Source organism: Terrapene carolina, unplaced genomic scaffold, assembly GCF_002925995.2.
Source record: "Terrapene carolina triunguis isolate 2854851 unplaced genomic scaffold, T_m_triunguis-2.0 Scaffold211, whole genome shotgun sequence".
In the NCBI taxonomy this organism is placed as follows: domain Eukaryota; kingdom Metazoa; phylum Chordata; order Testudines; family Emydidae; genus Terrapene; species Terrapene triunguis.
In genome coordinates, this window is record NW_020664562.1 from 17,821,461 (window position 1) to 17,849,141 (window position 27,681).

The window sequence follows — 27,681 nt, forward strand, 5'->3', positions numbered from 1 at the left end:
ATGAGTCCTCCACTGCTCAAGCTTGGTGCTGTTCTTAGTACCATGGCAATGATCTCTAACTGGATGTCCCAAACTCTTCCATCTCTGGTAGGACTAAATACCACCAGACTGTCCACTTCAGATACTCTAGTAAGTAGCTCTGATGTGTTGTAAGCCATCTTCATGCTGAACTGATATTTTAAGGGACCACAAGGCTATGGTTTAAGTTGCCTCTTTGTAAATCTCTTTTAAAGCTATTAATCGTTATGCTGTAACTTACTGCATGCTTCTGTCTGGACACGTCAAACTGCACAGCATTTGTGTGGATGCTACAGACTTACTATACAAGGGAAACTTTTTGAAAAATAGCCTCATTAAGTATTTAAGAACTAACGGCTTCATTTTTTGAGTATGAAATGTTTAAAATATCTTGTTTCTTTAGCATAGATTTGTTTCCATATTTATTGTTCCAGAAAATGTATACTGTTGTATTATAGAATAACTGAAAAGAAACCTACAGTCTATCTTACTCTGTAGCATTGCCACAGAGTTTCTTTTCTTAATTTGCAGAGCAGTCAAGCAAAGGAATGTCTTTTAACAAGAAAAGAAAATAGGTGCTTTTCAGTTGGGCCACAGGACTTTTATGCAGGCTGATTAGGAAATAATGGAGATGATGAATTATTAGTTAGATTAGTTAAAATCTTCCAGTACTTGTATTTGATGTTCAGATGTCAGTAAATTTTAACACAACATACCGCAGTCTCTGTTTATGTAGAACTAAAGAAAAAAAGTGTTATTAACTCTTTCTCTGAACTTCTATGTGTAATCTAAAAATTAGATTCATATTTCAATCGTACAGGTGAACTCAAGGACCTTTACAGTAGCATTTGTAGAAGAGCAAATGGAGTTGGAACAAAATGTATTCTACCAAATATTTGAGAAACCCTATCTGTGTAATTTCAGTGTAAATGAAATCAGAGGAGAACAGCTTACTATTCTCAGGACTGAATTTCAGTTGTAGCTAAAAGTGATTAATTAACTGATCGATATTTAATTATCTGATTGTATGTGGATAGGAAAAAAATATTGCATACAAAGTTTTTAATATTGTTACTTTTTAATTCATTGTATTGTTATCCTAAAGAAATGAGTTTTTATTTTAGTACAACACCATGTTAAGGGGGAATGGGGAAATCCTGAATTTTTCTTAAAATATAACTAATTTTCACACTGAACTATATGGGGCATGTCTCTAAATCCTACTGACACCCACAAGTCAGATGGATCCCTTAATCCAAATATACATTTGTGCTTGACTAGCTGGGACACACACACATATATATATAATTATATATATAATTTGCAGATAGATCCTGAACTAGGGTAAATTGACATCTTCCTTGACTTCAAGTGAAGTTCTGCTCATTTAAACCTACTGAGGCTCTGGACCATAGCATGTAGGCTTTGTTATTACGCTGCTTGCTCTCATTAAGATGGAGCAACCATACTTGTTTCATGCCTTAGTGAGCTGTGAGGTAATAGAAGTGTCAGTGAAGCTGGCACACAGGGATAAAAGCCTTATATCCAAAGCAGAACAGCCTTGTAACATTCGTATGGTGGGAAATAATCATATTCTTTAGAGTATCATAGTCAAGATAATTTCTTCTGCTTTATCCATCTTGTTATAGAGTCTTCTTATTTCTATGGCATGTAATTTCTAAAATGCAGCATTCTGAGATAAGGCACTATATACTGTGAATTGAGTACTAATCCTTGACACCTGGGCATATATTGCCAACATATCCTCAGAAATCCACCAACATACATTCATGAGCAATCTGCAGTTCAAATTGAATCTTGCTATGTATAAAACTTTCTAAATATGTTTCCCCAGGCCACACAAAATTTGAAAAATTGTACATTTTGTACAAGAGAGAAAGGAAAAAAACTCCTCATTTCCTTTATATTTAACTACTTCTTTTCACCTGAGCTGAAAAAGGGGGAAAGATAGGACCAAATTTTCTGCTGGAATAACTGTTGAAGTCAGTGGAGTTATACCAGAAGGAAATTTGGCCGATAGTGTTTATACACAACTAGTCATAGGAATTATATGTATTGCAATGAAATGCATTTGCCCAGACAGTGGTGACAATGAACACAACTATAATATTCTTATTGAAATATCTGGTAGTGTAAGAAAAAGAAACCTTTTGGAGCTGAGTACTGGAATTCTATAGCACAGCTGCCTTTATTCTAAGATAACATGAAATATTAGCTTTTGCAGGGGCTCCTTTCTCTTTCTATAAGATTGTTAAGAACTAACATGAATATTTTTGTTTCTCCTCTTTTGGAAGCTGGTTATTTCTTTTTTCGTCCACTTACTAAGACCTGTCAGCAGTAAGCCGACATTTGGGGTTTGGATTCAGCAGCTTTCATAAGATTTTGATGCCTTCTAGCTCCTTCCCTGGGAAGCAGAGCGACTTCTGCTTGAGGGTGGGATTAAATGGGAAAGAACAAAAAAATAATAAAATAAAAGTGCAGGTGTGTGTAAAAATCACACTCACAGTCACACACATAGATAGATAGATAGATAGATAATCTCCATCCATACCCTCTCATGACAGCAACTTCTTTCCTACTGAATGAAAACAGAATACAGTAAAACAATGGAGCCTAAATTTAGAGTAATATATCATCATTCATTTAAGCATAGATAATCAATCACAATGCACTTCTAGTATGTGCTTGAGGGTTTCTCATTGTGATAAGTTGTGACGATGCGGTTCTGGCGGGGCCCAACTGAGAGTGCCAATTCAGGACAAATTGCTAAAAACAGGGCAGTCACAGCCCAAGGCTGGGGTTTTTCCACCTCTAAGGCAAACCAAACCAGCCAGACTAAGAGGACTTCGGTCTCACCCCACTGGCTAACCACAAGTCTCACAAGCAATTCCCTTAGACACTCCAGTTTCCCAGTATCACCACCAGTGCCACTCGTTATGGGGACGAATGGTTATGAAAACCAATACCCCAGTAAAAGAAAAAAGGTTCTCCTGATCCCATAGGACCAAGCCCCAGATCCAGGTCAATATACAAATCAGATCTTACCCACAAATCGCGCTGTTGCCAATCCTTTAGAATCTAAAATCTTAAGGTTTATTCATAAAAGGAAAAAGATATAGATGAGAGTTAGAATTGGTTAAATGGAATCAATTACATACAGTAATGGCAAAGTTCTTGGTTCAGGCTTGCAGCAGCGACAGAATAAACTGCAGGTTCAAATCAAGTCTCTGGAACATCCCCAGCTGGGATGGGTCATCAGTCCTTTGTTCAGAGCTTCAGTTGTAGCAAAGTCCCTCCAGAGGTAAGAAGCAGGATTGAAGACAAAATGGAAATGAGGCATCAGCCTTGTATAGTCTTTTCCAGGTGTAAGAACACCTCTTTGTTCTTACTGTGGAAAATTACAGCAAAATGGAGTCTGGAGTCACATGGGCCAGTTCCTGCATACTTTGCTGAGTCTCAAGGCATATTTGCCTTCTCTCAATGGGTCCATTGTATAGCTGATGGTCCGTAATGGGCCATCAAGCAGGCTAGGCAGAGCTAACACCAGCTTGTCTGGGATGTCACCCAGAAGCATAGCATAAATTTGCAATACAGACAGTATAGAGCCAATATTCATAACTTCAACTACAAAACTGATACACACATATAGACAGCATAATCATAACCAGTAAACCATAAACTTGTCTTAGACACCCCATTTGACCCCTTTATACAAGATTTGGGTGCCACTACAGGACCTTGGTTGCAACAATGATCTATATGGTCCCAGATTATATCAATAACGTCACATAAGTATACATCACAAGTGTAGAGCAGCTCATTTAAAAAAAATCGAATGGCAAATGCTTTTATGATTGTACAAGTGTCTCTTCATCTAATACCACATTGTAAGGAAATTTGTGCCTGGGTAAACATGGTTTTTGTCAGGAAATGAGATTGAAATGTGTGGTTTCAACACAACATATAAAGGACTGTTTGGACAATACAACCTGGATTACATCCTTTTTACTATAGACTGGGCCTGATTCTGGTGTCTCATCCATTTTACACTGGTGAAACTTTATTAAATATGAATGGAGTAACTCCTGAGTTATACCAATATCAGCTCACAATAAAGCCCAAAGATTGCAGTGTATCTGTACATTAGGAGTAAGTATTCCTGTGCCTCAGAAGGGATAGGAGCTAACATTGGATTCTGCAGATATTCCTAAACTTTGACATAAACTTATGGTTTCAGTACTCAAAAAGAACAGGAGTACTTGTGGCACCTTAGAGACTAACAAATTAGTCTCTAAGGTGCCACAAGTACTCCTGTTCTTTTTGAGGATACAGACTAAACGGCTGCTACTCTGAAACCTCAGGTTTCAGTACTGTTATATGACATCAGTATCTGGGTATGAGGACTATGGAAAATCATAGAAGCCACCAACCTAAAATTAGCTAACATTGTAAGGGTTAACTGCTTTGACAAGCCTGAATAGTTCAAGCTTACAATATTACTTGCTATTCAAAACCAATTTAAATTGTCCCTGCAGCTGTAATTTTGTTTAGATTTTATTGTTCACCATCTCTGTTAAACTAGATTCCCTGTGCCCTAAAAAAATAAAGGTTAGAAGAACATCATAAAACTGGCATGATTTAGCAATGAACCTTAGATAAGTCTTTCTAGCAAACCCTAAAGCAAGTTCAACTGTCCTCCATTTACAATCTCTTTAAATTACAGGCTTTTATTTTCCTAGCAAAACAGGGGAATATTACAGTTTTGATCTTTCAATTAACTCTACAGAAGGAGAGGTCACTGCTTTCTTCAGTGACCCCAGCAGAAATCCCTTGGAAGAAAAGAGGTGGTTCTCTTTTCTTGCATTAAGATGAAATGCAGAGAAGAATCACCAAGGGAATACTCTTTCACCTTTTATTCTAAATTCATTCTAGAGAGATACTGTATCTGCCCTGTAGTGATGAACTATGCAATAGCTGACTTTACTTAGTCCAGTAAGCATCAATATTAATGCTTGCCAGTTTTAATAATTACTGTTTGCACTGATGTTAACCTTGTTTTTATAATATAACTGGTGACTCACATACACTGTGCCAAAATGAAATTATTCTGGTGGCAGCCATTAGCATCTGAGCTTTGAAATCAAGTAGCCAATACTGTATTTGTTAGATATAAAAAGAAGAAAGCATAATTTTATCTTGACTAGACATCTCTAAATCCAATACACAAGAACATTACTTCTATAATTAATTATATCATCTGAAATTCCTCCATCGTCAAGTTTTTTTATTTCCTTCCTTCATCTTGACTTCTGTACATTTCTATACATCTTATTAAATGCATGTCAACCAACTCTTTCAATCTATCATATAATATTTAGGGAAATAGGCAGATAGAGCTTTGGGATGTTGATCACCACTGCAAAAAAAAAAAAAGACTAGAAGAATTTTTCAGTGTTACCATGACTGCTGAAAGCAGAATGTGCTAGGAATTTCCAGCATACATTACAGTGTTAATGACTAACTTTGTGCCCTCTCATCTAAACTAAACAGATTCTTTGCTGTACTTCCCCGAGGCTTCTCTATTGCTGTTGGTGTTTATAGCTATGTAACTGCACGGCTGTTTTTGGGGTACTACATCTTTAAAAGTAAAGTGGGCCCCCTCTAACTTGTTTTTAGGCCTGAGAGTTGGTCAGCATGAATACTGTTACTGTGCTTTCTCATGGGGACTTTATATTTGTTCCTTTCTATCGTGTTGTTTCCCTTAATCTAAAGTAAAAGTCATCCAGTAAGAAAGGACAAATTTTTTGTTTGTTCGTGGAAACTATAACACCTATCCACAAGGAATGAAATCAATGCACTTTTGTTGAATCATAAGTACAAAACTGTTCTCATCCAGACTGAATATGATGACTGCAATTAAGCAGGGCTGTCAAACATTTCTAAATAACTATTAACAAGGAGTCAGGTATAATGGAAAACTTTGGAAAAATGCAAAATTACCAATCATCCATTAAGGGGATAATAAAAGATAACTAAAAGGAACATCATTGTGAACACATATGGTATGTAACTGAGCAAGCATATTTTCTTAGGTTTAATTCCTTTGTGTGTGTATATCTATATACAGATAGATATTTTGTTTTAAAGAATTTGAAAAACCAAAAAGTCATTCATGAATATCAGCTATTTCACTCTCTTTGCCTTTGCTTATTGTTTTATTACTATAGACTCAAATTAGCCCCAAAGAAGGATGGCAAGTGTATAGTTCAGCCCAAGACCCAGATGGCCGATGCATTTGTACTGTAGTTGCACCAGAACAAAATTTATGTTCCAGAGATGCCAAAAGTAGGCAACTTAGACAACTGCTAGAGAAGGTAAGTCTCCCAAATGTATTCCTTCTTTTTGTCTACTAAGACTTCCTTAGTAATCTGCTCCTTTCCCTCTTTAAAATAATAAATAATACAGCATTCAATGATTATCTATCAATGTTATTTCTCTATTTCCCCTTCCCAGTTTTCCACCACTAATCACACTTCATCTGGTTTCTTTACAACACAGCTCTGCTGATCTGTCATTGATCTAGCAGCTTAATGCTGCATTTTCTCTCTTGTTTCTTCCACCCAGATTTATTCCTTTAAGAGAACTGAGTCCCATAGTTTATATGTCTGTATCAAAACAGACTGGCCATCATAAAAGTAGCTACAAATTCCAGTTCAAGCTAGCTAGAAGCACCAGGATTCAATCTGGTGCCCACATCGCCATCATAGGAGGATTTTGAAGCTCATTCCCTTGAATCACACCAACAGCTTATCCAGTGGTTTTTCTGCCAAACAACTAAAGAGTCTTACACCTCAGATTTATTCACAGCTGCATGTAAATTTAATTCGTAAAAGCTGATGTCTATTGCATAAGAAAATGAGGAAAAACTGCAGCTATGACATCCCTGAGCCACTGTAACCAAGTTCTGTTTACTGTAGAACAAATGGTGATGCATAGCCTCTGAGGCCACAAAGAGCATTAAAGGCAGATAGCAACACCAAATATTGAGCTAAAAACATATTTTCCAGCACAAATTGTTCAGTACTTTACTATCTCACAGACATTTTTGGAGTATTAGGTCACTTTAGTGCCAATATGGAGCCAGATCCTGCAGGCCATGGACTTCAGTGGGAGCTTGGCTTGTGTATGTAACTCAGGGCCCATGCCATATCATGTGACCAAATTCTGTAAAATTATAGCATGATCTCATGTTCAGGATGGGCTTAGAAGTTGACATGAAAGATATAGACAGAACGTTAAGCCATCATTTCTTAATCCACTTCAGCCCCCCATGCTGCTTAATAGTCACCAATAAGCCATTGTCTGGCCATGTCAGAAGAAAGATAGAAGGCAATGGACGTGGTTTAATTAGATCATAATTTTATTCATTTAAAATATCTTGGATTAGCGAGCAATAAATAGTGCAGTGCATGTCATCCTCATTTCCTTAATCATTTCTACATAAACCCCAACCTGCTGTCTCACTGGTGGGACTCAGCCACCCTCCTCTCCTTTGAGATGAAATGGGACTATAAAAGGAGAGGGGTCAGTTCCTCTCTGTACCAGATGTAGAAGTCCCAACCCCCCAACCTCAGCTTTCTTAAAAGGGGACTAGAAAAAAGAGGAGGGTCAGCATGCCGCTGTAGAGGATAGAGGACCTTCAAACCCTGCTTTCCTTAGCTCCCTTAAGAGATGCTTTTCTTCAAATCATTTTCTAATCTAATGTATCCATTAACCATATCTCCTCCATACCAAGTACCTGCCCTGGACGTCTGCCATGAGTTTTACATACTAACCCCCCCTGCTCTGCCCCACTGGTTCCCAGACCTGCTGTGTGGAAAGTGAAAAAACCCACTCCACCTCAGCCATTCTGGCAATGAGGGAAAAATTCCTTCCCAGCCTCCAAGGAAGAGGGTGCCTAGTGTAATACCCACAACAGGTCATGAGGAAACCCCATCCTTTTGCACTTTTCGTGGGTGGCTGGGTGGGTGCTGCCATTCCAACCCAGTAAAAGATGGCTTCTCCAGGGCTGCATGGGGTATAAATACCCTCCCACTCTTCTGGTCAGTAGGAAGGGCAGTGACCCGCCCCAACTTTGCCCCAGCTACTTTCTGCCCTTCCTGTTCATCACTGTATATTTCCCCCTCTTTCCTACTACCCATTGTAGGGGAGCCCTTAAAGAAGAAATACCCCTTTTCTGCCAGCCAGCCAGACAAGATCCTCCCTTGCCACATTCCACCAGCCAGGGATCAGTGGAGAGCAGCAATGTTCCAACCACCTTTGTTTTCCCCAGCTAAGCACATGGTGTGACCCCCTATGCCAGCTCTGATGGTTTATGTTACTCTGGGATTCTTCTAAATCTGAGGAAATCCCACCTAGCTAGATTAAGGTGGCTTTTCACTTACTTTGTTGTGCAGGAGCTGTAGCTGAGGCCTGGCCTGGGCCTCATTTCTTGGAAGATAGAATTTGAGAGGTAACCAGATCATTAGGCTAAAAAGCAGAATGTCTGGACCATCTAAGATAAAAGGGAGAACCATTTACTAGGAACAAGATTACAATGAACGAGATGTAGAGATGAATGTAGAGATGAGGTAAATAGGAGGTTGAGCGTGGACAATGCATGGACAGTGTCTGCTGCACAGGAATTGGTTCCTGCAAAGTAACCAAGCCAATCCAAAAAGGTCTGATGCACTGTGTAGTAAATGCAATGAGATGTGTAATGTATATAAAGGAAGAGAGTTTCTGTGTAACTTTGGAGCTGTGATGTACCCTGCATCCACACACACCCCTCCCCACGTTTGAGCTTGATCAGCTCAGCTTTAGAGATGCTGTATGACAAACAAAGATACCTGAGTGACAAAGTCTGGAGTCTAACTGAATTCTTGGGAAGCCAAGTGGAAAGAGGTCTCAGAGGGTATCCCAACAGGAGCTACACAAGCAGCTGGAACAAAAGATTAGGATCAAACCCAAGACAAGTTTAGAGAACGTAGATCAAACCAGACTAACGCTATGTCTACACTCTGGACCTTACAGCGGCACAGCAGTACCGCTTCAGCTGTGCTGCTGTAAGGTCTCACATGTAGCCATTCTTTGCCAGCATCAGAGAGCTCTCCTGCCGGCATAATTAAACCACCCCCAACAAATGGTGTTAGCTATGTTGGCAGAAGAGCCTCTCCTGCCGACATAGCACTGTTCACTCCAGCATTGTTGTCAGTGAAACTTATGTCAGTCAGGGATGTGTTTTTTTCACATCCTTGACTGACAAAAGTGGTAGTGTAGACAAAACCTTACTCTTAACATTTCTATATGGACTCACTTAAGTGTCATTTACACCAGTATAAATCACAAGTAACTCCACCGCTGGAGTCCATATGAGGCACCAATCTAAAACCAGTGTAAATGAGATCAAAATCTAGCTGGTTGTCATTAAGCAGTGTTCATATTAACAACATATAGCTGCAAGCACACTCCGCAGCTGGGTTGTCTCATTCCTCAAAGTTTCACAGCATTCACTGGCTGTAGTTTCGGAACAGACATAAAAAATTAAAGCTCTCTCTCAAAAGAAAGGCCAAGGCCTGGAGTCTCTCTTTGTTAGAGGAGGTCCTTTCAGGTCAAGGTTAAGGCACAGTGATGAAGCAATGTAGACAGCATGTGCTGGCGCGACCCATGCTATACTTATGTTGATAAACAGAGGGCTTCATTCTCCAGAGCTTTTACTCTGGCATGTTTTCCAAGCATTAAAATACTCATAAATAAGGTTTTAATTCTTTTTTTTTTTTTTGAAGTCCATAGCACCAACCCTCTCACAACTAGCCCTTTGATAATTTGGAGTCTTCTATGTGGAGGCTTAAGCTCTACAACTTATTTTCTTTCACTGAGATGATGGCAAATGTGGGTACATAGCATCATTTTACTACATCAATAAAGTCACACATTGCTGTTTATTACACTTTCTGAGGGAAAGTGGCATCTGGCAAAGTGAAACATTTCAAGTTTTATCATTGCTCTGAAAGGATTAATTTTGTTGGCTTCAATAATTAGAAGGAGCATAAAAGACGACAAAAATGTGGATTTATTCCATTAACAGTACTTTCTAGCAAAAATGTGTATGGCTGATTATTGCTAGTTAATCTACATTGCTATCAACACTATTTTTAAGGTATTTTTAACTAGGTGGTAGGTTAAGTAAAATCAAACTGTATCAGATCCACAATATGTTACAGGATCCTAATAACCAGATGCAGTATGATACAGTCGTCATCACAATGGGGTGCCAATTGAAACTATGGATAACAGCTCAAAGATTATATATATTAGTGAATGGAAGGAATATCACCCTTTTCTCCCACCTCCATTAGACTGGATGGACAAAAGGGGTTTTGTCTGAGCAAGTTATGAGTAAGATCTTTAAGATTGGGCCTAATGTTTTCTAGTGGTACTTCCCTCCTTCCCCCTCCCCCATTTAGTGTGCATGAGTTAAAGTGAATTTTGGCATAAAATTATTGCACATGCAAAACTTTGTGAAAAAACAACAACAAAATGTTCTGCTTCAGCTTCATGTCTGGAAATGTATCATCCACATATTTTGTCTGATTATTATAAAGTGAACACTTATGAAAGATACATAAAGTACATACAAATTAAAGTTGTCTTTGTCTTAAAGATGGAAATGGGCTATCTTTTGTTCTACATATGCTTAATCAGTTACTTGAAACTCATTTCTTTTCATCTTTCAGTGATTTTTTTCTATTAATGATTTACAGTTGAATAGATTTATTTTATTTCTACTTATAAAACTATAAACAATCACATATCCTACAGTCTGGCCACCTGTTATATTACTGAATTGTATAATAAAATCTCAAATGTAATGCATTGCTTTCCACCCTACTAAACACATGCTAGCAATTAAAATAATGATTTCCACAGCAAACAACAAAAACTTCTCCAACTCTCAACCCATCCCCTCCTCAGATGGCTGGAGGAAAAGTTGTGCCTTGCAGCATATCCTGAAGGATAACAGATCTGGGATCTGGAAGTGATTTCTAAAGCTCATGATCATGAAGGATAGATACAGCCAACAGCCTCTCTTTTATACTAAGAAGGCTCAGCACGGTGATCTTTGCTGATCCCATCTTCAGCAATATGGCATTGAAAGAGGCAAGCAGGATAGTCCAAGTCATTTAGGGCTTAACAGCCTTTAACCTGATAGGTGAGCACTCTGGCCATGATCCAACAAAGCATTTGAGCATATGCCCAACTCTAAGCACGATTCCAATGGGACTTCTCACATACTTAAACCTGAGCCCATGCTTAAGTGCTTTGCTGGATTGAAATCTATTGTAGATCTAGGAATGCCTCTACAATAGATAGAGAATCCATGGACCAGGACCCCACTGTACTAGATGTAGTACAAACAATAGAACAAAAAAGATAGTTCCGGCTCCAAAGAAGTTACAGTCTAAAGAATGTGCTAGTAGTAATAATGTTGGTGTCAATTTAATAAATCTTATTATCTGTATCAGAGTTAGGAAATATTTCTGAAGCATGCATAAATAACTTTGAGTAAAGATATTTATAGTTAAAGTAGTGCTAGTGCACAATGTATAAAGAAAACAGTTCAAAGCTTTTTTAACACACACTAGCATTTTACAAGCTCAATCCTGCTTCCATTGAAGTCAGCTGGTATTTTGCCATTAACTTCAATGGGAGCAGGATCAAGCCCTAAAATAGGGTATTTTGCTGACTCACCAAAAACAATGGTGTAGCCCTCCTTAAAATTTAAAAATTTAGTTTGAGTAAATGTCACTCTCAAGCCCAAGACCATGTTTTTCCAAAGCATTGACATTTAAACTACTGCATCACTAGAGTGTAAAATATTGGGTTCTGCAAAACTTGTATTCATATTTATCAAAAGCCCAAGTTGTACATATCTCTTAAAGGAGACCCACTGGCCCTGACCCTGATCTCTCTTGCACTGATTTCACACTCATGTAACTCCACTGACTTCAGTAGAATTATTCCTGATTTTCATTTACGTAAAGGATCAGAATCATGCCCATTCTCTTTAGTAGAGTAGTACAATGTTCAGGGCTAAATGATTGCTTCTAAGATCCACATGCTCTATACACAGCACTTGAAAAAAATCAGCAAGTGCTGCATAATATAGTACAAACTCTATCTGGGTGGCAGCATGCATTTCATTTGTCAAGTATAAGTTCAGATCCTTGATGAAGCTTAAACAAATTTAAATTCAAGATCAAAACTTTACCCCATTCTTCCTGCACACCCCCAAATCCTCAATAAATTGGTTTAAGTAGTGAAGTGGCATGGAGTTATAAGTTAACTCAAATCAATATCCGATTTTCCTGATTTATTGAATACTGTACTTATATTCTTTTGTTCGGGAATGTTGACTCCCAAACCTCCTTTATGATTCCTTGCCCTGGAACAGTTCTTCCCCTTGCTGAATTGTCAAAATACTCAGTGCACAGTTTTCTTTTTAGGTATTATATGATGGGTAAAGACATTGGGCCAAATTCCTCTAATTTATAGTGGAACAATCCCATTGATTTCAGTGGGATTACACGTGTGACCAAGGCCAAAATGTGGCCCACTTTCTGTATTGTTCTACAGTTATGAATTCAAAGCTCCACTGAGGTAAAAAATGGCTAACAGTTCAAGCATTGACAGAGGCATGACATTTTATCACTTGACATTTAACTACACATACAAGAAAAAGAAAAACAGAGTGCAGCCAGTGTTCTTCTTTAACAGGTTCAGAATATGTCCCAATCTATTGAAGTTTTAAACCTACGGACTCAGAGGGATTTCCAGTATGTTTTAAAAATGGAAACACAAATGAAAGGGCTGAAGGCTAAGTTTCGGCAAATTGAAGATGATCGGAAGACATTAATGACAAAGCATTTTCAAGTAGGTTTTATTTTAATAATAATTTTGAAAGCTTGCTGCAAGCTATGCACTAAAAAGCAATGCATGAACTGCTAAGATCTCGTCTTGAAAAGCTTATACAAAAGAAACGTTGAAAAGGAACCATAATATAACCTCTTTTATTATGATAATCACTTTTCCTATTCAGTTTAACTGCAATAAGGAGTGACCATTAATTATTAAGACATTAGAGAAATGTTAGTATAAACAGAATCCTATTTTACTGTATCAATGTGCAGTTCATACTGAGAGATTTATATGCAGTCAAGCACTAGTGATAAATGAGGAAGCCAGGGAATTAATACCAAATGACCAGAGGGTTTTGCACTTTTACAGTTGTCTGACATTTCGTAGAACTGAAGAGAAAAAAGTTTATAATGAGGGAAGTTATTGTAATTGGTACTTAATAGCATTAAGATCTAAAAGTTTCTGATTCGAGGTTGGGGGAGTTCGTTATTTTGGTTTTGGGGTGTATCCCCCTCCCCTCTAATCCACATGTGCTGTAAGAAAAAATGTCCATGTTAAATTTCCTAGTGATTTTTCACTGAACAAAAACTTTAGCCACCCTATCTGCCATGAAGTCTAGTGCTAGAGGTTAGAAACTGCTATTGTCTATTCTTAGGAAGCCATCTGGACTATACTAAAGAGACAATGTTACAGACATATATCATAGTATTGCAAGTACTGGGCCCTAATGATGGAGAATTTTGAGTGTGCAAGGAATGCAAGATAGGGTCCATTAAATATATTCCAAAGACAAAAAATGTATTAACATTATGTCTTTTGAGGTGTTCATGATAGCTGAAACATAAAAGCATAGGCTTACATTTTCAAAAAGAGTGGCACCTAACTGAGTGGGTTCTGATTTTTCAGAGGTACTGATCACTGAACAGTAATTGGTTTCAGTAATTAATTATACTAATAAGAGCTCACTTGGAGAGTATGGTTATTTATTATTCTCAGTTTAACTGAAAGTCTGAGTATAATTCCGCTCAGCCAGTTTCAACTTCACGAAAGTTTTCACCTTTACCCCTTGTAATGTTATTATAAATATATAATGGCACATTGTGTTTCCTTAAATTATCAATGGAATTATAACACATCTACATGAACATCATCTGAAAAGGATAAACCCGCATGCCTTCCATAAAAGAAAAATCTCTAATCTGTTAGGATTCTTTCAGGGTAGCTACATGTTAGTGGCTGAACAAGAGCCAGTTGCCATAATGTATTAAGACTTATTTTAACAAACTCCCTGGCAAAAGATATTAAGTGTATTATAGTTATGGTATGAGAGATAAATAGCCATTATGGATTAGAAACGGCTAAGAGACAAACATTCAATAAATGGGGATAAATGGTCAATTTTCAACATGGCAAACGTTTAAGTATGGGATGTCTGGGAAAGAGAAAGAATGATGTGGTTGCAAAATTTGCAGATGACATACAATTATTTAAGTTAGTTAAAGCTAGAGAAGAATTTGAGGAAGTTCAGAGGTATCTAACAAAACTGATTGGGCAGTGAAAAATCACTAAAGACAAATGCACGTTGGCCAATATAATTTGAATCTCTCATATCATTGTTGGAGTCTAAATTTAACTCTAACCACTTAGGAGAAAAAAGACCTAGACATTACTGTGGACAGATCAATGAAAATGTCTGCTCAGAGTGCAGTGGCAGTCAAAAAAAGTAAATTAAATATTAGTATTTATAAAAATTAAATAGAAAATCAGTGAAAATATGTCACTATTTCAGTGTCATATCCTCACCTCGAACTGTGTGGTCAGTCCTGGTCACCTTTTCTCAAGAAAAATATAGTCAACAGGAGTTTTGTATCATGTGCAGGGAAAGACGCATCTCAGATTTGTTTCCAATCTTTTAAAAATGAATTTTGTATTTTCAGTAGAAATTGAATATTCTCTTTTACATTTTATCCAACACGTACTGTTGAATTCGCTAGACTTTCACAATACACTAGTAATGGATCTGAAACTAATATCAATAAGAATTTTAAAGTCATTTTATTAATCAGTTCAAAATATTGTATTAAAGAGTGTTAGGGGACTGAACTCCTTTAAGCTGCTCTAATGCCCAGGTGACTGCTTTTTGCAGGAGTTGAAGGAAAAGATGGATGAGCTGTTGCCATTGATCCCAGTTCTGGAACAGTACAAAACTGATGCCAAGTTAATCACCCAGTTCAAGGAGGAAATTAGGAATCTGTCAGCAGTTCTCACTGGGATTCAGGAAGAAATTGGTGCTTATGACTATGAGGAACTACACCAGAGGGTGCTCAGTTTAGAAACCAGACTTCGAGACTGCATGAAAAAACTCAGTAAGTTAACCATTTCATGCCGGATTTTGTCCCTAGGTTATATATTTTAGAGCTTTGATGTAGAAATATAAAATCCTCTATTTTTCAGCTCTTTGACACACTCGGACAGATTCTGATCTCTGTTACACTAATGTGTATCAAGAGTGACTTCACTGAAGTCAACTGTTACTCTAGATTTCCACCAGTATAATTTAAATTAGAATCTGACCCATTATTAATAGAAAGAGTTAAGATGCAGAATTATAAGGGATGGCAACTTGGAAATCCTAAGGACGGGGGTCTTAGGACTGAATTGCTCATTAACTTGTTAATAGGATACAAAGTTTGTTTCCTCTCTCACACTAGTTGTAATATAACTCAGGCCAGGATTGCATCCAGGTGCATTTTAGTGGCCAATGTGATATATGTTGGCGGTCTCTGTCCAGTGTCCAATAGAGAGATATCCACATGACAAAAACCATCATCACAATTTAAATCTTGGTTTGAAGTTTACAAATAGCCAGTTCAGAAAATGACCTCTCAGACTGTATTACTTTTGGGCCTCTAGTAATAATAGGTTAGGTGTGATCCACTGAAATTAGAACTGTTCCTACCTACTTTAGCAGAAAGAATGTATTGGTGAAAGCACAGCTTTGGGTTTGTTTCCAGCAATGCCATAACCTTCCTGTGTTGGATAAGTAAAAATGGAAAACTTTTATGACCCGTTCATAAGCCGACCCTATAATTCAGGGGTCAGCAAACTTTGGCTCCCAGCCTGAGATGGTTAGTTTACCTCGAGCATCTGCAGGCCTCGAGGTAAACCTAAGTAAACAAAGTGTCCCGGCGCGCCAGCTGCTTATCCTGATGGGCCAGGACAGCAATTGGTGGGGAAATTTTTTTGGGGGGAGAAGCTGGGAGTCAGGGGAGTAACCTCTGTGACACCCCCCACATGACCCAACCCATAGCCCGGGACCCACACATTCTCCCCATCCCATCCCTTCCCACCTTATCTGGGGAGGGCCAGGGGAGGATGTCTCTGGCCTGGCTGGAGCTGCTCCAGCAGGCTGGGCAGCACAGCCGCAGCCTGCTCTGGGGGGCGGGGCCTAGCAGCACGGCTGCAGCCTGCCAGCCCCGGAGCTGCAGCTACTTCGGAGGCTGGGGGGAGAACAGCGTGGCCAGAAGTGGAGAGACTCTGGCCCCACCTCTTCCCTTCTGACTGTGCTGGCTGTGCTGTCTCTCCTTGCTCCCTCTGTTGGGGAGAGGGGCTGTGTCCCACCTCTCCCTCTCTATACCCGTTCATAAGCCGACCCCCTTCTCTGGTGCTTCCCTTTTTTACTAAAAAAAATCGGCTTATGAACAAGTATATACAGTATGTAGTCTTTCCTACAGGTTCTTCCCACACCTTTTACTTCCCTTTTAATTATTTTCCTAGGTCAAATCCCTTCTCTTAACTCTCTTCCCAGGAGTTCTTCCCTAACATACAATTCTTCCTTTCTTTCTTGACCAGTAAAAAAAGTCTCTGGGGCCTATTTTTTTTTTTATATTGGTAATTTAAGGGGGAGAAGTTCTATAAAATAAAAGTAGCAAATACACCATCGCCACATTGAAATAAACATCATGCCCTGCTCCTAGTATATGTATGCAAGTTGGATGAAACTTCACTACAGGATCAGAAACCCCCCTCATATCCGTGCACACGTATTCTCTCTCTCTCTGTCTGTCTCTCAGAAATTCATCTCCAGATTGATTCTGAATCCAAACTCTGCAACTCAGTTATCTCCCTATATAGATACAATTATATGATTTCCCCAAGGCTCCTTTTCTCTCTCTGCTCACTGCCAGGATCTCATCTCTTTCTCTGTTTTTAGAGTTCTTTCTCATTTCCCTCCCCACCTCCCTAGACTTGTCTCTGCACCCCTCTGCCTTCTATAGCCATGTAACAATCACATATTCTCCTAGTCCACAGGCAACTACATGTTGAGCCTCAAGAGTAGGACGATGCCAGACAATAACACTAGTAAGACTTTACCATTCTAAAATTTTCATATTAGGGCCTATGGTTTGCCTACATGCTTAAGGAGTTTAAAGCGGGTTTCTGGCTAACTACTGAAAGGACTTCAGTCTTCTTAAATCCTAATGCAGAATGGTCTTTGCTCTTATTCTCAGAGATCCAGGTGCTCAGTAATGGCTGAGAAAAGCATAGCACAGGTCAGGTGGCTTTTGTGCTCCCCTAATCCTGGACTGACTGTGTTCCTGGCAAGTCCCCACCTGCAAGTTAGAGCAGCCTGAAATCAGCTTAAAGTTACTCTTGCTGTATATAGCCCCAAGAGGCCAATACAGTATCTGGGGATCAGGGGGCATAAGGAAACTCCAGCTACCACCCCAGTTGTGCCCATTGCACTGAAGGGCTATGCCTGCTCTACACCACTGGAGGATCCCTCTGCACTGGGGTGACCCAACTGTGGCTGTCCATGCCATGTTTAGGGCCAGAATCCTATGGCAGTGTAGGACAGAACAGCAACACTGCACCCAGGATCTGGGCTTGAATCATTACAGAGTTTTTGTTGATTCTTGCAGTATAGCTATCTAACCAGCATGTGTAATGACTTGTTTTCCCTCTTCTTTTCCCTAGCAGGTGTTTTCCAGTAATATAACTGTTATATTATGCATTATTTATACAGTTTTAGCCACTTAAAAGTAATCTTCCATCTGCATTGGCAACCCTTGCAACATTCATTAACATACAGTGAGCAGTCATTTTACTTTCACTGAGATTTAATGATTTCCAAAGCCATTGTGGTGAGTGAAACTTGTTCCTTCTCCTTATAATAGGAAAATGTCACTTTGCAGCAGTTGATAAATTTGGCCTATATTTTCAGAAGTGTGCATGCAGTTTAGCATACTCATGACTTGTGCGCGTAAATTTGGTTGTCTGCATATAAAAGGGTGTGTGTGCTTGCATGCATTTGTGTGTGCAACTCCTCAGCTGGCACTCATGCAAGTCAGATACACACAAGAAAATGTAGGCCTTATTGTACTGCCTATAATGTGCTGTACATATGGACAATTTTTACTCTAGTAATACACTGCTTTCCTATGATTTATCGCCTTCATTTAATCAGCTACTGTGTATTAATGCTATTTAGTAGTGACAGATTTTTAAAAATAATATGGTCAGTCTAGTAAATCAATATTCTCTCAGACAACAGTTGCCTATGAAACATGAAAGAAGCTATTAGACTAGATATATGCTAGATTCATTTCTAGCTTTCTTATACAGCAAGGTCAAGGCAAAATTTGATATTGATATTTTTGCTTGGGGCCTGGAAAGTGTAATAGCATATTCAACGAAGAAATGCCATCATATTGATCGCAAAAGAGATGGTAGCATTAGCAAGGGATTCTTGTATTGATAATAGTGATTCTTTGTATGGCACCATTCCTGTAGATTCTGAGGAGCTTTACAAACACTAAGCTGTACAGTGTTCTGTGAGGGAGGTAAGAATTATTATCCCCATTTTATAGATGAGGAAACCATAACACAAAGAAGGTAAGTGACGACACCAAAGATTACACAAGGAGTCAGTGACAGAGCTCGAAATAGAACCCAGGAGTTTCAACTCCCAGTGGCAGGCTTTAGCCACTAGACCACCATATTTCCTGGTTTGGGGCTAAGTAGGATAATAGATACATAAACTCTAAGTAAAGGGTGAGCTCAGTCTCTAGCTCTTCATTTTACAATGTATTCCCATAACAAATTTTATCCTAAGGAAGGATGCAAAAGAAGTAAAGCATCTGAAAACTGCTCGTGTACACACTGAGGAGTGGACTCAATTCCCTCTACCCTGTTTCTTACCCATAATAATTCAGGTCAGTGTTTAATATCTAAATAAATACCTGAAACAATCTGCATATAAAAGCCAGATTAACTGTGTTTGAGACAGAAAAAGGAAAACCTCATAACTAGGTACTAGCAGAGCTCAATAGGTAAATATTTATTAATTAACCAGGAAAACGTCCATTCTGTCCTTGTACTAAATTTATTCGGCTCATTTTCTTTCAGCGATGCATCTAAAAATTAACCTTACGTAAAAAAAAAACAACTTATATGATCATTATAGTGGGGTTGTTTTGGTTTGTGATATATGGTAAAACTTGTAATCTTCAGAGTAAACACTAGTCATCACAGAGACTGTGGGGCTATATTAGCATTGGTTACCCATTCCTATGTGTACCTCAAAATAGCCATATGCTCACTGGGTCTTCCCAGCCTCTCCCACAAGTTCTAGTGACTTATAGAGTAGGTGCTGGCAATGTCTCACCACCCCACAGAGAGTTCTGGAATACATTCTGCTTTCCAGGATTCCCTAGCATGCAGGGATAGTGCATCTGCTTCTACACTCCTTCATGGGTAGTATATGCTCCTCATCCTGTACCCTGATCATCTTCTTAAACCAGTGTAAATCATGAGCAGCTGTATTGAAGTCCATGGAGTAACAAGAAGGGAATGAGGCCACAAACACTCATGAGATGGTGCACTGTACTTCTTATACAATCACATTTAGTGGACAAACATTAAAAGGCTTGGCTGTTCAGTTAGGATAACCATTGGGATTTTCAAATGCGCTCAGTATGGGCCTTGCTGCTTCCACTGAAATCAATTAAAGTTTTTCCAGTGGAAGCAGATTTACACCAATACTCAGTGTTCTAGAAAAATCTCATCCTGAAAATCTGCTGTTATCTAAACCTATCTGGATATCTTTGTTCTGGAAAAAGGACTGCAAATCTATCAAACAGGCTCTCACAAGAATGTTCCAAAATTTTCTCTTCTTTGCTAGGCTGGAAGTACACAAGACCTTCCTTTCTCACTATCATCTGGATTTCTGCTTATGAGGTGTACTATAGTCAAAAGGTTATATGCCATGACAAGAGATATTTCTACATTGTCACACTTTTCTTCTGACAAAAAAAAAGGAGCTTTTGGCCCTGAAAAATAATCTGTGGGCTGTTTACATTTCTTAGCCACCACTACTGTTGTAGAAAATTCATGTGGCAGATTGTTTCTTTGCTTCACTGATCTTTCCCAGCTATATTTCTGAATTCACAACTATATCACAAATAGACACAGGCACTAGATAAATCTGTAATGCAAACAATCCTGTATTATGGTATTACTATTAGTCACTTAAAAGATAGTAACAAGGTGTTTCCAGCTAACACCAAGATTCAGTAAAACAATTAACATGAATGTCTAATATAGTTGTACTTGCTAATGTCCGCCATTCATTTCAGAGTTGACGAAAGGACATAGTAGGGGATAATTCCATCATCTCCTCTTTTGCCACTCTGCTGCCAGCATGTCTGCCTTCCAGGTCTGTTTTTAGAGAATTCACTTTCTATCTTGTTTCCAAAGGAAACAAGAAACTGACTATCCAGAAAACATCTAATGAGTTGAACCAAGAGCTTTTCTTTTTTAATTTATTTTCACTTCAAGGGAAGGAGAGCCATGACATTTTCCCCCATTTTATGTTGTTTTTTTACCAGCTTTTTATTTCCTTTTTTAATCTGGTCACTTTCTAACTTAAAACATGCATCCGACGAAGTGGGCATTCACCCATGAAAGCTTATGCTCCAATACATCTGTTAGTCTTAAAGGTGCCACAGGACTCTCTGTTGCTTTTTACAGATCCAGACTAACACGGCTACCCCTCTGATACTTAACTTAAAACAGGATCTGAAACCCCTGTTTTGGCTTCATGGGGTCCAATTAGACTTCTAATCAGAGAAGACCAGTGGGATCCACACACTGATCTACCCCATCTCGAGACGGGGAATTTCAGTCATCTCTGCAGCACCTTTCCCATGTTTTAGCACATAGTGCTTGGCACTTTACAATGTACACAAATACAGATTGCCTCAAGGTCCAATCCTGCAAAATCTGCACAGCTCCATTGTTACATGTATGCAAATGTGTTTGCAGGATCAGATTCCACAAAACAGACATGGAGAAAATGATGATATCTAGGTACAATATTTCCCAGAGAAGAGGGGCAGCTTACTTTTTCATTGTTTTAAATTCTGTTAATCAGATTCTCTTTTCTTCTGATGTGCCATTGGTCGAAAAGGCATTGCACATGATTTAGGTGTTTGTGTGATTCATGGAAGTGAAATGAGGAGGTGGGACCTATATTTCCTCAATTAGTTTCCTCCTCTGGTCTCACAATTTGTCTCTGCCCAATCAGTCAGCCAGAGCCTCACTCTGTTCCCATGGTCAGTACTTAGCAGGCCAGCTGATTTGTGGCACTGTCAGAGTAATTTCCAACCATGAAGGTTATACGCAGTGGCCCTAAGTAGTTCTAAATAGTTGAGATGTGCTTTGGGGCCTCTGTTGTCATTCTGAACAATTCCTTCTGAATTCAAATTACTCAGTGGTGTACATTGGATACTGATGTTGTGCTTGAACAAAATTCTGACTGCCCTTTGCCTGCATCAGCATTATGCAAAAATGGGAGTTTTATTTTCTCTTTTCCCCGGCCCACTATCACTCTGTACCACCACCTCCCACACACAAAGTAATCTTGTTGATAAAAGTGATCAGACTTTTCAAATGAAAACTGAGGATACCTTTTTAAGTGTTGCCACAAATGAGGGATGCATGCATACATGCAACTGTGGGGGAATCTGTTGAGATTTGAAAGGAGGGCAGGACTGAAGGCACATATCACCGCACTCCATGAGTGAAAGTCTCAGCTGGGAAGAGGTTGTGCTGAGAGAGCTTGTTCTAAGGGATGTAGGAGGATTGGGGACATTAGTCATTGGAGGTGGGCGTTGATTGCTCCTCCTGTCTCCCTCCAAATCACAGAGGGGAATAGTCCAGTCTACACTGTGCACTAGTATGAGAGCAGTTACGTTAGGAAGCCAACAGACCCACAATGCACCACTGGGGGCCATACCAGAAACTGCGGAACTAGATCAAAAGTTAACTTTAAAGTGGAGATGGGCTGTGGTGGGTATAAGATGTGATAGCCTTAGTTAGTTCTAAATAGAACAAAATGATTCATCAAGCTCCCCATGCACAGAGAGATAAGCTTTGGGGCTTCTGTTACCAATAAAAAGGAAAGGGAAAGCCGGGAACTGCAACAGAGAGAGAGGAGAAAGTGGAGGCAAGATGTTCTTTTTTGAGGGGCTGTCCCCATTGGATTATATGAAACCAGAGTTTTGTCTCTTTTTAAATTCATCCCTCTTCTTCTTCTTTGATTAGCCCACCATGGGTTTTGAAAGATAATTATCCAACCGTTATTTTGTAAATTCTAGAGCTAAATTTCAGGGATAGTTTTTTCTACTTCTGTATCTTTCTGAATTAAATTTTCCATTTTCTTCTAAAAATATCCTTTGTTTTAGGACTCTAAATTTTTCTAAAATGGAAAGTGTGTATTTTAATTCTAATTTTAACACAATACTTGAATGATACTAATTATGTATCCAGCAAATTCTTACATTATTCAGTTTGTATTTTTCCATTAGTTAAAAAAAGAGCAAGTAAATGTAAATTAGTTGTGGTGATTAATTTCATTCTAATTTCTTTCAGTGCACTGTATGTTTTCCGCTAATTTGATTCTCAAATCATAATTGTTTTAGTACTTTTAAAATGGCATGTCAGCAAACTCAATTTGTGAAGAATATATATGTGGAGAAGTCAGAAACCATTTGGAATGAGGGTAAAACTTGGCCTGACAGGGATATATTAGTCAACTCCCCACAATGGAGATTTGCAAAGCATACCAGAATGGTAGCATTCAGGCTATGTGTGACACTGGTAGCAGTTTTGTAAAAAAAATCCCTGAAGAGATAGTTAATTAGATACTATAAGCAACTGGAGGGGAGGGGAGAGAACAGAATTATAAAAAGTTGTGTCTCCTACATGTTTAATCCCAGTATGTCTTCACAAGATCCTGCAACTTGAGTTTGAGATACACAGATGCTTGCTTGTGTGGATCAACATTAACAGCTAACTAATAAATTAGCTCTCTTTTAAGAAGAGGGCCTTAACAGTAAAAACACAACCTGTGCTGTTCATGAAATCCTCAGTACGTACTTAGATTATGTTAATTTTTGTTATACCCATTTCACTAGCCTGGGATTGAATTCCTTTTGGTGATAACTCAGATACTACCTGAGCAATAGCCGCATTATAACTGGCTGAAATTAGGAACATACAATACAGTGCATTCTTTGTCTGTTACATAAATTCCAAAATGAAATCATGATGTGACCTGCTCCTTTGAATGATATACCTTAGCTTTTAAAGTGATATATTCTATTTGTCTCTTACCTTTTCTGGCTAGATTGGGTCATGTGCAATAGCAGTTATATCAGAATGAATTATATATATCTAAAATACTTTTTTTAAAAAAAATCATGAAATGTTTCAATATTTACATTCAGCTCGAATATCATTTTTTCCCAAACTTGCAGGGTCACTTATTCATCTACACCATTCTGTGATAGTAAGTCTTTTGGCGATATAAATTTAGAATAAATTCCCTGTGAGCTTTGTTGGTAATAGGCATGTTATTAATGTCCCCTAAAATATAGATTTTTGGATTATTAGGAAGGTCAGCACTCAAGATCAAATTGACTCTCATTATTTCCTCCCAGACAGTCTAACAAGGGACAGCATGGTGGATTAGATGTCCATTGATGTGGTGACAGTTCCAGAATAATTCTCATATTTACTTTCTTCATTTATGGCGTTTTTTGCTGATTACTTTGCTCGTAAACCTATGGTGGTTTTACACATTCGAGTCTATCTCTGTAACTGTTATCTATGGTATATTGGAGTTAATTATATTATAACTTGGATTATTATTCCAGATGCTGCTATGGAGTTGAGTTGATTGTGTGGGGAGAAATGAGAAAATAATGAACTGTGAATTGTCGTATAAACTGACAGCTGGGATGAATCAGGGATGTTGGGGCATGTGGATGGGATTTTAGATCTGCCATTTTCAGTTCTCTAAGAATGAAATCCACTCCACTTGCCTGAATCTTGAGTTGCACAAGGTATTGGGGAGACTGATAACAATGGGATTAACTCACATTAGTAGGCATTAATACCAGTAACGTTTGCAGGATAGAGCTGTTAGTACTTAGACAATTCATTCCAAGACTGCAGGAGCTCAAACATAGCTTCTTTTGTAATCCTCACTGAGATGTAAATTGAATATAATTTTGAAGAAAGAATTCAAAATCTTTTAATTTATTAGTATTTGGATTATGCAATACTGGAATCTGCATTAGAATTTTTTAATTTCCCTTTTCTCCTTCTGACGTGTCAAGTTGTTAAGGAAGGGATAGATTTCTCAAATCCATTTGGAGGCAACACTAGCTTCTGGCTTTTCTCAGTCTGGTGGGGGAGATATTTTAATATATTTTATCTTATTTTGTTTGAACCCAAAAGATAATAAAGATTCTGAAACATTTTTATAACTTTTCTAAAAGATCCCTGTCTCCCTTTTCAATGGAGAAAATGTAAACTACCAGTGTTCATACGCTGAGGATGAAGAGCTATTTTCAACCGGCCTCCGTACACCCTGAAATCATTCTGTGGTTTATAGCAATTAGTCTTGTTCTCTAGACAACTCTTTGACATCAGTCAGAATATGGTCAGGTTATGTTTAAATTGTTTGCGGCTTTCATAAGAGTACATTTGTTTTTCTAATTTCAGCATGTGGCAAATTGATGAAAATTACAGGCCCCATTACAGTCAAGACCTCTGGAACCCGATTTGGAGCCTGGATGACAGATCCTTTAGCATCAGAAAAGAATAACCGAGTATGTTGCGGCATTGAATATCTTTCTGTTCTGATATTTTATTTGCATTTTTAATTTTTACAAGGGGATAATTTCCCTACATGAGATTTTACCACGTAGCATTTATTTCTTGTATTCCCTGCATTTTCATATTCTATATTTTGAAGTACTTTAGGGAAAAAAAGGTTAAACCATCCTCCTTAAAAAAATAAGTCAACCATATTGCATATTTTCATTAGTTTTAAACTGCTTGTTTTGGGGAGGATGCATACTAGTCTATATTCTGTATACAAATACACATTATTTTCTTTCTTTTCATTATAGTTTCTTCAGTGGACATCTTCTAAGGACCCAATCCTGTAAACAGTTATTCATGAGTAACTTTACTCATGTGGGTAATCTCACTGATGTCAATGAGCTTCCTACATGCGTAAACTAACACATGCTTGCAGAGTTAGGCCCTCAATGTGGTTTATCCAGGTCTTTACCTGATAAGGCCAATACTAAAAAATCAATGCACTTGGGTATGCTTGATTTCAGTCAAAGCTAGTTGAAATAAGGTAAGTATGTGTCACAAAAATTATCAACAAAATTTCATTTTGGGGGGAGTTTTCCAAATTTTCAGCAAAAAGAAAATTTTTGTTTGTTTTTATTTTTTTTTTTATTTCTTTTACTTTCTCTTCCCTCCCCCCTTATCAGGGGCAAAAGGGGGAAAAGGTGGGGAGTGAAATAAAGTAATAAATGTGGAAGATAAAATGGGAGAGAAAGGTGATGGGGAACCAAAAAGTGGAAAAATCAGTAAGATACAAAAAAAACCCCAGAAAACACATTTTCATGGAAAATTCTCATTCCTGAAAATATGCCATTTTTCAACAAGTAAAGTTTCAACTGAAAAATTCCAACCAGTTCTAATTCTGGGTGTGACTCAAAGGTTCGAGTCACACTCAACTTTCCTTCCATCTTTGGGATTTTCACAATCTGGGCACATCATTAACAATACTAATGACCCCTTGAGCCAGAGGGCCAAGCTATGAGAACACTCTCAAAGCAAACTTCTCTGACCGTGGCAGACATTGTTGTGAAAGCAGCCTCAGAGAGGCTATTGAGTAGGTTCTGATCCAAAATGCTAGTGTTACTAATGTCTTTGCAACAGAATAAATATACAGACACATCCTTCACTTTTGTAGGTTTTATGAGCAAGTCTAGTAACTTATAATGCCACAGGATTTCTGGAACATATTTTAAAATGTACTCAGAATACAGCATGATCAGCCAAGGATTCTATTTCAGTAGTTCACAGCCTATTCTTTATTTTTCTTTCAGGTCTGGTACATGGACAGTTATACTAACAATAAAATTGTCCGTGAATACAAATCAATCACAGACTTTGTCAGTGGGGCTGAATCAAGAACATACAATCTTCCATTCAAATGGGCAGGAACCAATCATGTTGTCTACAATGGCTCCCTCTATTTCAACAAGTATCAGAGTAACATAATCATCAAATACAGCTTTGACACAGGACGGGTGCTTGCACAGCGTAGCCTGGAATATGCTGGCTTTCACAATGTGTACCCCTACACTTGGGGCGGCTTCTCAGATATTGACCTGATGGCAGATGAAATTGGGCTGTGGGCCGTATATGCTACCAATCAGAATGCAGGCAACATTGTTATCAGCCAGCTAAACCAGGATACGTTAGAAGTGATGAAGAGCTGGAGTACAGGCTATCCAAAGAGAAGTGCTGGGGAATCCTTCATGATCTGTGGAACTTTGTATGTTACCAACTCACATTTAACAGGAGCCAAGGTCTACTATTCTTATTCCACGAAAACCTCCACTTATGAGTATACAGACATTCCGTTCCATAATCAGTACTTTCATATATCCATGCTTGACTACAATGCAAGAGATAGAGCTCTCTATGCCTGGAATAATGGACATCAGGTCCTGTTCAATGTCACCCTTTTCCACATTATTAAGACTGAAGATGACACATAAACTTGTCTCTCCCCCTCCTCCACGCACACTTCAAAAGTGTCATTTGTGATAAACTCTAAAACATCCTTCTGGATTTCTTTTTATTTAAGTTCTTTTTCATTAAAAAATGAAAGCATTTTCTACTGTGCAATGTGTTCCAAATATGGCTGAGCCTGTCAAAAATGACCTGTTGGAAATACAAGCATCCTAACTCTTGAAAAAACAAGGCCTGCCATGACCTTGTCATGAAAAGCACTAAAGAGGGTTTAAGTGGCTAAAGACAGTTTTAAAAAGATTATGATCTGCCTTATATTAGAGTCAGAGACTAATGGTGGCTTAAATGCATGAATGTCTTTTTTTACCTTATGTCTTTTTTTAATCTGTCTATTGCTCAAAATCAGGAAATATTTTGGTAGCAATCTGAAGCATAATGCACATTATTCTTATTTATTCCAAGAGAAAGATTTTAGGGATTTGATTTACTTTGAAAAAAATGTATATGATTCATTTTGCCATCACACAATTTCTGATGCGGTGCTGTACAGTA

General features: G+C 38.3%; 1 protein-coding gene across 4 annotated transcripts; it reads left to right on the plus strand.

The window, feature by feature from the left end:
- Positions 1-27,596, plus strand: LOC112108481 (noelin-3). 4 transcript variants are annotated; one of them, XM_026655949.1, is made up of 7 exons: positions 1-146; positions 517-528; positions 6,278-6,413; positions 12,856-13,011; positions 15,143-15,362; positions 25,069-25,175; positions 26,478-27,596. In XM_026655949.1, the coding sequence occupies exons 1-7, from the start codon at positions 1-3 to the stop codon at positions 27,153-27,155; spliced, it is 1,455 nt and encodes a 484-aa protein (XP_026511734.1). In that variant the 3' UTR covers positions 27,156-27,596. The 4 variants fall into 4 exon arrangements, with proteins under 4 accessions (XP_026511734.1, XP_026511733.1, XP_024058397.1 ...); XM_026655948.1 differs by lacking the exon at positions 517-528 and adding an exon at positions 818-832; XM_024202629.2 differs by lacking the exon at positions 517-528 and adding an exon at positions 3,393-3,402 and having other exon boundaries at positions 1-133.
- Positions 27,597-27,681: the final 85 nt, after the last annotated feature.